The sequence below is a fragment of the Hyperoodon ampullatus genome, assembly GCF_949752795.1.
Source record: "Hyperoodon ampullatus genome assembly, chromosome: 18".
NCBI lineage: Eukaryota > Metazoa > Chordata > Mammalia > Artiodactyla > Ziphiidae > Hyperoodon > Hyperoodon ampullatus.
The window spans coordinates 25,052,336-25,065,984 of NC_136931.1; the positions used below are offsets into that span (position 1 = coordinate 25,052,336).

Consider the following 13,649-nt stretch of genomic DNA (forward strand, 5'->3'; position numbering starts at 1 on the left):
AAAATATTTTAATTACAGGAATCTTCATGAAGGGTGGACAGTGTATATGGCTCCTGTAAGGAAAAGCACAATATCCTGGGACTCTACCACCTTTGCCACAAAAGAGCCACTGGAATCCAGAAGGAAAGAGTCCTGTAGATCTGCTGCCTTAAAAGAAGCAGCAATTTTGGTTGAGAATGGGAGCCACCCAAGACAACCAACCCTTCAGGGAGGTAGCCAGGGGAAGAAATACAATAAGTCCCCTACATACGAATGAGTTCTGTTCTGAGAACGCGTTTGTAAGTCCAACAAAGTCAGCCTAGGTACCCAACTAACACAATCGTCTATATAGTACTGTACAGTAATAGGCTTATAATACTTTTCACACAAATAATACATTAAAAAAAAACAAACACAAAAAATAAAACATTTTTAATCTTACAGTCCAGTACCTTGAAAAGTACAGTAGTACAGTATAACAGCTGGCATACAGGGGCTGGCATCAAGCAAACAGGCAAGAAGAGTTACTGACTAGAGGAGGGCAAGGAGGTAGGAGATGGTAGAGCTGAAGGATCGTCAGCAATAGGAGATGAAAAGCAAGCTGCAACTTCACTCACCTCTGACGCTGATGGCACAGGTTCTGGTTCCTTGCTGTATTCAATTCTATCTACTCTCTTGAAAAAAACGATCCAGTGATGTCTGGGTAGTAGCTCTTTTTTTCTCATCATAGATGACACAGTAGCACTGGATTGCATCCTGAATGGCTGCTGCAACCTTTGTGTACCTTTCTATGTTTGGGTCCTGTGCCTCAAAAATTAACAGTGCCGGGCTTCCCTGGTGGCGCAGTGGTTAAGAATCTGCCTGCTAATGCAGGGGACACGGGTTCGAGCCCTGGTCCGGGAGAATCCCACATGCCGCGGAGCAACTAGGCCCGTGAGCCACAACTACTGAGCCTGCGTGTCTGGAGCCTGTGCTCCACAACAAGAGAGGCCAAGATAGTGAGAGGCCCGTGCACCGCGATGAAGAGCGGCCCCCACTTGCCACAACTAGAGAAAGACCTCACATAGAAATGAAGACCCAACACAGCAAAAATAAATAAATAAATTAAAAACCTCCTACCCCCAACATCTAAAAAAAAAAAAAAATTAACAGTGCCTCCTCAAATAAAGAAAATCCCCTTGCCATTTCCTGCATCATTAATCTCTTCGGTTCTTCAGTTTCTTCTTCTTCCTCTTGTCTCTCTTTGTCTTTTCTCTGGGCCTTCAATTCCATCAAGTCTTCATTAGTAAGCTCCTCATGTTGCACAGCAAGAAGTTCAATGAAGTCATCCTCTTGCAGATCTAGCTCCAGCTTCTCGCTGAAGGTCACTAAGTTGCTGAAGACCTCTTTGGACTCCTCATCCACCTTCTCAAGTCCATGAAAATTGTGAACAAGCTATGGGCAAAGGTTCTTCCAAATCCCATTCATGGTGATGGCCATAACCTCATGCCAAGCAAAGTCAATGTTTTTTATGGCCTTGTAGATGTTATAGTCCTTCCGAAGTTGTTGCAAGGTTGTTCCTAATTCGTCACTTGCCTTTACTGCCTGACGGAAAGGGTGATATAAATAATATTTCTTGAAAGTCGCTGTAACTCCCTGGTCCATAGGTTGGATGAGCAAAGTCGTATTCGGTGGCAAATGCACTACTTTGACATTGGGATGAAAGTCAACCATGAATGGGGAGTGGCCCAGAGCACTGTTGAGCAGCAAAACAATGTTGAATGGGACCCTTTCTCCAAGCAATATTTCTCTACCTCTGGGATAAAGTGGTGGAAAAACCAGTCCTGGAAAATGGCCCGTGTAACCCAGGCTTTGGGGTTATTCTTCCACACAACAGGAAGAGAGTCCTTGGCTATGTTTTTAAAGGCTCTTGGGTTCACCGAATGATAAACTAAGAGAGGCTTTAGCTTCATATCCCTGGAAGCATTGCCACCAAACAACAGAGTTATCCTATCCTTTGTTGCTTTATGGCCTGGCATCAACTTTTCCTCCTTACTGATGTAACTTCAGTCTGGTATACTCGTTCAGTACCGTCCTGTCCCATCCACATTTAAAACCTGCTCAGGTAAATACGTGCTTTCATCAATAATTTCTTGAAGTGTTTTAGGAAATTCCCGGGCAGCTACCGTATCTGCACTCGCTGCCTCGCCACTTACTTTTACGTTCTGAAAGTTGGCTCTAGGCTTGAACCGATGAAACCAGCCATGGCTGGCATTAAAAGATGCACCCTCTGATTCTTTGCTGTGTTTCTTCTTCAAGTCTTCGTAAAGGCGTTTAGCTTTCTCTTGAATCAACATTAAACTGAGCAGGACTTGACGCTGATGCTGATCCTACATCCACACACTGAGAAGTTTCTCCATCTCCTCCATCACTTTTCCACACTTCTTTGATATTATTGTCAACATCATCAGCACAGCCGAGTTCACATGTTCCATGAGCTTGTCCTTGTTCTTTAGAATTGTGCCGATGGTTGAACGATTCACGTTATAAGAATGAGTGACATCTACCATCTTTTCACCTCGCTCCATTCTCTCAATTACTTTCACTTTTGTTTCCATCGTTATTGCTTGGCGCTTCTTAGCAGTACCAGCTACATCACCGCTCCTTTTACACTTGCTTCCAGACATGCTGGGCTTGAAATAAAGATACTGTACTACTGTACTCTGTACAGTACTGTACAGTAAAGTACACAAAAGCACAACCATTTGTAGAGGATGCACGCACATGACAATGTACACCAGACATGTGAACTAATGTGACCGGACATGCAAACGCATGCTTGCATCTTTGAAAGTTCTAAACTTGAAGGTTCCTATGTAGAAGACTTATTGCAGCCTTACCTCACTGTCTTACATCCATTGTTTTCCTGTCGATTCTCACTATTAGCTAGACCCAATCAAAAGCCAAAGACTAGGGAGCCACTAGGGCTGACCTGTGGAAAAAGAGGAGAGTGGCAAAGACAGGAGAGGGAATTTAAAAGAGTAAACTGAGTAAATATAGTGCTGGTTACCCTCTCTCTGCCACCAAATCTTGTAAATATGTATTTAACCTGTCAGCTTCCTCCTACCTTCCCTAACATCAACACTACCCTGGTACAATTATGATAATGTACTTTTTAAATTTTAAGGTTCTCTTCTAATTAGTCTCCTCTTATTATCCTGACCCTTCCAGCTAAACTAAAATGAGCTTCTCAAAACTCATGTAAATTATGCTCCTTTCCCTATTTAAAAGATATCAATATTTTCCTAGCAGCATCAGAATAAAAGTCAGAATCCTTAACATGCCCCCTCCCTGGAAAATTCTTTTATTTCTCATTACCTGCCTAACTCCTCATTTTCCTTCAGATCTTTATTCAGTCCTCACTTCCTCTTCCAAGTTGTCCTGTTCTTTCTGACAAATCACTTATTATTGATATTCATAGCATGATCTACTTCTACCTGTACTATTTATTATTCTTGTAATATAACGTTTACTGGAACGATTTTTGGTTTCTCCTATAATACTAAGGCTGTAACTGTGTCTCATTTTGCCTTAGTATTATATTCTCATTGCCTGTATTCAGCTAACAATAAAATACTGTAAAACACAGTAAACCATAATGAATTTATCTTGAATGAATAAATGTATTAAGTAACTCTTTCATTAACTTAATTTTTCCCCACAATATACATGATGGATGAAGTTCACACATGTGAGTTAACTGCATGAATGTTGCAAGATTTCGATAAATCTCCCACCAAACAGCTTATCCTCTCTTCATCTGTTTTTCAAAGGCCCAAGAACAAAGTTGGATATCTTGTTCAAATGAGTAAACAGGGTTGATTTAGACTGAAACTCAGAGAATCCATAATGAGAAGAATGAATAGAGATTAGGGATGATGGAAAGAAAGCCTCAACAGTTGAAAAGTTGGGCTTGAGGAGTATATTAGTTGCCTATTGGTATTGTAAAAAATCACCACAAATTTAGTGGCTTAAAACAATACAACTATATTATCTTAAAATTCAGAAGTCCAAAATGGATCTCAGGGAACTAAAATCAAGGTGTTGCCTGGGCTGCATTCCTTTATACAGTCTCTGGGGAAAAGTCCATTTGGTTGCCTTTTTCAGTTTCTAGAGATTGACTATATTCCTTGGCTCACAGCCCCCTTCCATCTTGAAAGCCAGCAGGGGCATCATTCTTGCCCTTACTTCTGTGGTTACATCTCCTTTTCTGATCCTGAATCTCCTACTTCCTTCCTTTACTTATAAGGACATGTGTAATACATTGTATTCACCAGGATCATCTCTCCAACTCAAGATCCTTAATTTAATTACATTTGACAAGTCCATTTTCCCATGTAAATTAACATATTCACAGGTTCCTTGCATTAGAAGTGTGAATGTCTTTGGTGAATTATTATCTGCCTATCTCATGGAGAATCAGAGGTGGTTTGATAGCTAATTTGAGAAGCAGCTGTCATATGTGAGAAATATACAAAGATTAAGTGAATGGAGTTAATGATGTAGCATGCCACCCCAAATTTATTTTCCAAGTTGCAGGAAAAGCTGCTGATAGGGCCATCCCATTTTTAGAGCTCCCATGGAGTCAAATGACGCATGATGCTTTGAGAATGGCACTACTGTTCAACACTTTCCTCTGCCCAATATTACTTCCTTCTCCTCTATTCCAAAGGTGTAGATACCAAGAGCACTCCTTAAAAAGCCCATTTTATGCTAATTTCCAACCCAGAGTCAGCTATGCAACCCTGTTAAAATTTTTTAAAAAGTGATGGAGGGATTGGGGGTGGTGGTTGGAGAGAGGGAAGGAGAGAGGGAGGGAGGGAGAGATATTATGATGAGTCACATCTACAGTCACAAAGTGCCTGTGCTGGCAAAGCTGGAAAATAAGAATCGGAGGAGAAAAAATTACTTAAAAAAAGAAAAAGAATAGTCACAGTATGCTATTGTTTAATACTCTAGTGGCTTCTCATTATTGTTAGAATATCAACAAAATTTATTTTTCTCATAGCCACAAATACTTTATAATATCCAGTTTCTGTCTACCTCTTACATACCTTCTAGAACCCAACCCATGCTCATGCATATTCATCCACACTGCTCTCCTTTCTTACCCTTTATTACCAAGCATGCTCTCACCTCAAGGCCTTTATACTTATACTGTCTCCTGCTGGGAACACTACCTCTACCCTGCCGCAATCTCGGACCTTCCCCTGGCTGTAGTCTTCTTGTCATGTGCGTCTTAGCTCAACAGCCACTTTCCTCATTGAAATAGTCCCTAACTATATAGTATCAGTCACTATCACACCACATTGTTTTATTTCTTCTGTATCACATATCATTATCAAAAACAGTCCTGTGACTATCTTGTTTATATATATATTCTCCCTAATGTATATACGATCTTTGCTCTCTACTGTGTAATCAGAGCCTAACAACCTGTTTGGAACATAGTAGAGGCTTAACTAGTGCTTCTTGAATCAGTTTCTCTTTTTTAACTTCAATTTTTACATTCTGAAGTGAGAAAACATCTTGCACAATTAATACATTTTCAGGAGAACCCATGTGGGGTCCTCACCATTTTGTGCCTAAGAGGTTGTCTTTCTTCTCCACCCCTGGTGCCATAGTGGGAAGAAGAAATATCAGCCACGACTTCTCCCAAAAAGAATCTGGTAACCTGATTATTAGGCCTGAGGTACCCCCAGAGCTGATAAGCTTCTTAGCAATTTATGACTTACTTCTTGTTTTACAAATTGGGATGAATATATCTGAAGTGATATTAAACCAAAAGTAAAGGGAAGATTGCATTCAATAAAGGTAAGTGGATAGGAAGACCATGATAGGGTTTCATGCTGGATTTTCAAGAACAAGAATGGTTTGTACATAAATATGGAAGGAGAGCACATCAGAAGGCCAGGGGAAAAACCTGAACAAGACATACACCTGGCAAGGAGAAGAGTGTAGCCATGAAAAGCCATGAGCCTATTTTGTACAGTGTTCACTTAGTAGAGAAAACAGACACAAGAATAAAAATCCATGTGGGTATCAGTTAGATGATGGAGGGCCCTAGGTATCAATAGTTTGTACTCTAATCTCCTTAAATAACAGGTGTAATCATCTTTGTACATGTTCAGTGTTCAGAAGCTTGTAAGTGACTATAAAATAGACTGGTAATGGTGTTAACCAGGATGGAGGATAGAGATGGGATGGAGAGATTGGTAGTACAGACTCCAGAAACCAGTTATAAAACTTTTCCCAAAGCCAAGGTGAGAAGCAGTCATCACCATTTTTAAATTTTCCTCTTGTCTCTCACTTTTAAATGCTTTTATTAGTTCTGCTGATAAATATGTCCCTACTTCCACTTAATGTATTTATGGATATAATGAATAACTTTCCTTTTTAATTTTCTACTCAGTTATAAGAAGACAGCAAGTGGGAAAACAGAAAGTGATCAACATAGAATATCAAAATGCAGTGTGATCGGTTCCTTATTAATTGAAAATCAGTTATACTTTTCTTATGGTGTAGATTTATCAGGAAGTTAGGTGAGTTGGTTCAGAGTCCAAGATCGGTGTAAATATTAAAACACAGAAAAAGGAAAAATAGTCTATTCATAAGATTAAACCTTGAACTATATCAATAATAAAAATCTTCAACTCTTTTGCAGTAGATATGCCAATGGAGAAGAAAGGACAACTGACTGACAGGACTGAGAAACTAATGAAGAAGGTGCAAAATAACTATTAATGATGGTACTTATATCTATCTGATTAACAATAACCACAATAATAAAATAAATGAATGAGAATAACCAATACTGACAAAGGTAGAGTAAAAGGATGCTCTTATTTATCACTTCTGGCAATGAAAATATTTGGTAAAAAATCACAATATTTATGAAGAATTTAAAAAATCTACATCCATTTTATTTCTGCCATTCTTCTGAGAAACAACTTGAAAATGATAGCAAAGATCAATAAAACTAAAAGTTGGTTCTTTGAGAAGATAAACAAAATTGATAAACCATTAGCCAGACTCATCAAGAAAAAAAGGGAGAAGACTCAAATCAATAGAATTAGAAATGAAAAAGAAGTAACAACTGACACTGCAGAAATACAAAAGATCATGAGAGATTACTACAAGCAACTCTACGGCAATAAAATGGACAACCTGGAAGAAATGGACAAATTCTTAGAAATGCACAACCTACCAAGACTGAATCAGGAAGAAACAGAAAATATGAACAGACTAACTAATCACAAGCACTGAATTGAAACTGTGATAAAAAATCTTACAACAAACAAAAGCCCAGGACCAGATGGCTTCACAGGCGAATTCTATCAAGCATTTAGAGAAGAGCTAACACCTATTCTTCTCAAAATCTATCAAAATATAGCAGAGGGAGGAACACTCCCAAACTCATTCTACGAGGCCACCATCACCTTGATACCAAAGCCAGACAAGGATGTCACAAAGAAAGAAAACTACAGGCCAATATCATTGATGAAGATAGATGCAAAAATCCTCAACAAAATACTAGCAAACAGAATGCAACAGCACATTAAAAGAATCATACACCATGATCAAGTGGGGTTTATTCCAGGAATGCAAGGATTCTTCAATATACGCAAATCAATCAAAGTGATACATCATATTAACAAATTGAAGGAGAAAAACCATATGATCATCTCAATAGATGCAGAGAAAGCTTTAGACAAAACTCAACACCCATTTATGATAAAAACCCTGCAGAAAGTAGGCATAGAGGGAACTTTCCTCAACATAATAAAGGCCATATATGACAAACCCACAGCCAACATCGTCCTCAATGATGAAAAACTGAAACCATTTCCACTAAGATCAGGAACAAGACAAGGTTGCCCAATCTCACCACTCTTATTCAACATAGTTTTGGAAGTTTTAGCCACAGCAATCAGAGAAGAAAAGGAAATAAAAGGAATCCAAATTGGAAAAGAAGAAGTAAAGCTGTCACTGTTTGCAGATGACATGATACTATACATAGAGAATCCTAAAGATGCTACCAGAAAACTACTAGAGCTAATCAATGAATTTGGTAAAGTAGCAGGATACAAAATTAATGCACAGAAATCTCTGGCATTCCTATATATTAATGATGAAAAATCTAAAAGTGAAATTAAGAAAACACTCCCATTTACCACTGCAACAAAAAGAATAAAATATCTAGGAATAAACCTACCTAAGGAGACAAAAGACCTGTATGCAGAAAATTATAAGACACTGATGAAAGAAATTAAAGATGATACAAATAGATGGAGAGATGTACCATGTTCTTGGATTGGAAGAATCAACATTGTGAAAATGACTCTACTACCCAAAGCAATCTACAGATTCAATGCAATCCCTATCAAACTACCACTGGCATTTTTCACAGAACTAGAACAAAAAATTTCACAATTTGTATGGAAACACAAATGACCCCGAATAGCCAAAGCAATCTTGAGAACGAAAAATGGAGCTGGAGGAATCAGGCTCCCTGACTTCAGACTATACTACAAAGCTACAGTAATCAAGACAGTATGGTACTGGCACAAAAACAGAAAGACAGATCAATGGAACAGGATAGAAAGCCCAGAGATAAACCCATGCACGTATGGTCACCTTATCTTTGATAAAGGAGGCAGGAATGTACAGTGGAGAAAGGACAGCCTCTTCAATAAGTGGTGCTGGGAAAACTGGACAGGTACATGTAAAAGTATGAGATTAGATCACTCTCTAACACCATACACAAAAATAAGCTCAAAATGGATTAAAGACCTAAATGTAAGGCCAGACACTATCAAACTCTTAGAGGAAAACATAGGCAGAACACTCTAGGACATAAATCACAGCAAGATCCTTTTTGACCCACCTCCTAGAGAAATGGAAATAAAGACAAAAATAAACACATGGGACCTAATGAAACTTAAAAGCTTTTGCACAGCAAAGGAAACCATAAACAAGACCAAAAGACAACCCTCAGAACGGGAGAAAATATTTGCAAATGAAACAACTGACAAAGGATTAATCTCCAAAATTTACAAGCAGCTCATGCAGCTCAATAACAAAAAAAACCCAACCCAATCCAAAAATGGGCAGAAGACCTAAACAGACACTTCTCCACAGAAGATATACAGACTGCCAACAAACACATGAAAGAATGCTCAACATCTTTAATCATTAGAGAAATGCAAATGAAAACTAAAGTGAGATATCATCTCACACCAGTCAGAATGGCCATCATCAAAAAATCTAGAAACAATAAATGCTGGAGAGGGTGTGGAAAAAAGGGAACACTCTTACACCGCTGGTGGGAATGTGAATTGGTACAGCCACTATGGAGAACAGTATGGAGGTTCCTTAAAAAACTACAAATAGAACTACCATATGACCCAGCAATCCCACTACTGGGCATATACCCTGAGAAAACCATAATTCAAAAAGAGTCATGTACCAAAATGTTCATTGCAGCTCTATTTACAATAGCCAGGGCATGGAAACAACCTAAGTGTCCATCATCGGATGAATGGATAAAGAAGATGTGGCACAAATATACAATGGAATATTACTAAGCCATAAAAAGAAACGAAATTGAGCTATTTGTAGTGAGGTGGATAGACTTAGAGTCTGTCATATAGAGTGAAGTAAGTCAGAAAGAGAAAGACAAATACCGTATGCTAACACATATATATGGAATTTAAGGGGAAAAAATGTCATGAAGAACCTAGGGGTAAAACAGGAATAAAGACACAGACCTACTTGAGAATGGACTTGAGGATATGGGGAGGGGGAAGGGTAAGATGTGACAAAGCGAGAGAGAGGCATGAACATATATACACTACCAAACGTAAGGTAGCTAGCTAGTGGGAAGCAGCCGCATAGCACAGGGAGATCAGCTCGGTGCTTTGTGACCACCTGGAGGGGTGGGATAGGGAGAGTGGGAGGGAGGGAGACGCAAGACGGAAGGGATATGGGAACAGATGTGTATGTATAACTGATTCACTTTGTTATAAAGCAGAAACTAATAAAAAAAAAAAAGAAAGAGAAAGACAAGTACTGTATGCTAACACATATATATGGAATTTAAGAAGAAAAAAAATGTCATGAAGAACCTGGGGGTAAGACAGGAATAACGACACAGACCTACTAGAGAATGGACTTGAGGATATGGGGAGGGGGAAGGGTAGGCTGTGACAAAGCGAAAGAGAGGCATGGACATATATACACTACCAAACGTAGGGTAGATAGCTAGTGGGATGCAGCCGCGTAGCACTGGGAGATCAGCTCGGTGCTTTGTGATCGCCTGGAGGGGTGGGAGGGAGACACAAGAGGGAGGGGATATGGGAACATATGTATATGTGTAACTGATTCACTTTGTTATAAAGAAGAAACTAACACACCATTGTTAAGCAATTATACTCCAATAAAGATAAAAAAAAAAAAGATAATGACTGTCAGGCCTTTAGCACAGGGCCTAGCACAGAGTAAGGACTTCATAATTGTACAACTGTGTTATTGTTTTCAGCACCTGACACATAGTGAATGCTTAAAAATATTTCTGATAATGTAGTAATTAAATAGATGAATAAATGAATGAATGAAAAAAACGTTTGTAATAACCTAGAAGAGAAAAGAATCTGAAAAAGATTCTTATATGTAACTGAATCACTTTGCTGTATACCTGAAACCAACACAACATTGTAAATCAACTATCCTTGAATAAAAAATAAATAAATTTTTAAATAAATAAATAAATAAAAAGGAAGTTGCAAAGCAATTTAAAAAAAAGGAAACAACTTGAATTTATTACAATATTATAGAAAATGTAGAAAATTATTTATGAATAGATAAAGATCATCATAGTGCTAGTTATAGGAGTCAAAATGAGAAGCATGATAAACATTTGATAATCATTGAATAATTAATTGAAATATGGCCATGTCACCGATAGACTATATAAAAGATCAGTGAAAATACCTATAAATAATTTTTAAAAAATTTTTTTTTAACCTATAAATAATTTGAAGGACATGAAGATTTTTTATCAGATAACACTGAGAGGAAAGAACAAAAAACAATACCTATTTAATACTAAATTTAGCATGGCTTCACAGGTGTCAAAATAAGAAACAGACACACAGTGCAAGTAACAAAAAATATATACCTAGTTTTATCAGTTATGTTTGACTACGGAGATTATAAAATTATAGATAATTCTTCTGTATACTTTTCTTCATTTATTTAATGAGTAAATTTTGTAAAGATTACATGAATATATGAAATGTTTACAAAAGTAAATGATATCTAATGATGATAGCCTTATAAATAACTTGAGATGGAGGATCTAAAAATAATTAACATAAATGCTGTCTTAGTCCATTCAGGATGCTGTAACAGAACACCACAGTCTGTGTAGCTTACAAAAAGTAGAAATTAACTTCTCACAGTTCTGGAGGCTGGAAGTTCAAGATCAAGGCACTGTCACAGCCTGGCGAGGGTCCCCTTTGAGGTGCAGACTGCCAACCTCTTGCTGTGTCTTCATATATCGGAAGGGGAAAGGGATCTCTCTGGAGCCTCTTTTGAAAACACATTGATCTCATTAACGAGGGGTCTGCCCTCACGACCTAATCACCTTCCAAAGGCCCCATCTCCTAATAATATTAACTTTGGGGGTTCAGATTTCAACATATGAATTTTGGGAGAGCAAACATTCAGACCAAAGCACATGCTAAGTTTTGTGTATTTTTATTTATTCAGGAAATCATCGGTTCACTACATATAAACATTTTGAAAAATCACTACATTAGCAGAGCAATAAAAAAATACATTGTATTCCATTCACTTACATTCATATATTTCACTTGTAGAATACTAAATGTAACTTCATTTTGTTTTTTATATTTTCCAATTATTTCATTTGTGCTTTTATAAAATCATAATAATTACTAAGTAGTGGTTATAAGGTGAATAAAATTATGATAACATTCTTAGATGGCATTATTTCAAATAATAAATTATACCATTTTGTAGTCTCCTTTTTAAAAATTGTTTAATTTTATAGATAATAGTTTAATTTTCCCTGAAGTGTGTTCAAAATACTTTTTCTCTTTGTACCTGTTTATATGAAAATATTTTCTAGAGTGTAAAAATCTAAAAATAAGTTAAACTTGTATAAAACAGTTTTCAATGAATAAGTGTATTTTTATTTCATTTGAGAATTCTTGAAGATAAAAGACACCGTGTTGCCATCAGAACGGTTATTATCTACAAAGACTGTATTGTGGAAATGGATTAAAAAGATTTCTTTGAGATCCATATATATATATATATATATATATATATATATACACACACACACACACTAAGGAGAAAAAGACTGCACATATTGGAGATGTCTATTATAGTTTAAAGGAGTACGGACAACCTATAAAGAAAGAAGAACCAAAAAGATCTGAGTCACAATATTCAACTTGGTGTTCAAGATTAGAACAGAGGACAAATACCTGCTTTCATCTTTTAAAATGTTTTTAAGATACATCTTTTTATTTTTAAAATTTTATTCCTAGCAATGGGCTGTACTTTATGGGGTCGTGGGGGAAGGTAAGGTTTAGATTAAATTCACAAACTATTTTAGGGGAAAAAAAAGGGAAGATATGTAAAGTAGTTTTATGCTCCTACTGTATACTTACACTAGCACAAAGCTTCACTAAGACTCTTATTTCTCATTTCACTTGTGGCATGAAAGGAACATTCCCTAAAAAGGGGAATTTGGAAATGACACAAAGGGTCTCTCTCTCCCCTTCTCTAACAATTCATATAAAACATCTTGTCAAAAGCGTACATGTTGGGGACTTCCCTGGTGGCGCAGTGGTTAAGAATCCGCCTGCCAATGCAGGGGACACGGGTTTGAGCCCTGGTCTGGGAAGATCCCACATGCCGCGGAGCAACTAAGCCCGTGTGCCACAACTACTGAGCCTGTACTCTAGAGCCCACGAGCCACAACTACTGAGCCTGTGTGCCACAACTACTGAAGCCCATGCACCTAGAGCCTGTGCTCCACAACAAGAGAAGCCACCGCAATGAGAAGTCCACGCACCACAACGAAGAGTAGCCCCAGCTTGCTGCAACAAGAGAAAGCCTGCGTGCAGCAACGAAGACCCAACACAGCTAAAAATAAATAAATAAGTAAATAAATTTATTTAAAGAAAAAAAGCATGTGTGTGTGTTTAACTGTACCTTATTGATAGAAAGCCAAAAATCTCAAATAATTGAATGTGTTCTGGAAAATTCCTATAGGGAAACTTAAAGCAGGATCTACCCTATTACACAATTTGAAAATTCTCTCTTATTTCCCTCACAATATTAAGGAATTAAAGGCAAATAATTGCTAGCAGTGCTTTAAGTACATTTATATTAAATATATGGAATGGATTAAATTCCTCAATGACCTAGACTCAAAAAAGCCAAAAATATATCTTTATTCTTTAACTGTGCTTGGTTTCTATCTCAAGCTCCAATTCCTTAGAGTAGTGAAAATAACATCTTGTCAATTTGGGGTAAGTTGTCTTAAATTTTGCCCTCCACAGAACTGATTATAATTCCTGGGAATAATGTTA

General features: G+C 37.4%; 1 protein-coding gene across 1 annotated transcript; it reads right to left on the reverse strand.

The window, feature by feature from the left end:
* Window positions 1-2,042: 2,042 nt before the first annotated feature.
* LOC307066809 (tigger transposable element-derived protein 1-like) lies at window positions 2,043-2,576 on the reverse strand (the record flags this gene model as incomplete). Its single annotated transcript, XM_079724048.1, has 2 exons — window positions 2,043-2,348; window positions 2,391-2,576. 2 exons carry the CDS (start codon window positions 2,574-2,576, stop codon window positions 2,043-2,045), a joined length of 492 nt encoding a protein of 163 aa, XP_079580174.1.
* Window positions 2,577-13,649: the final 11,073 nt, after the last annotated feature.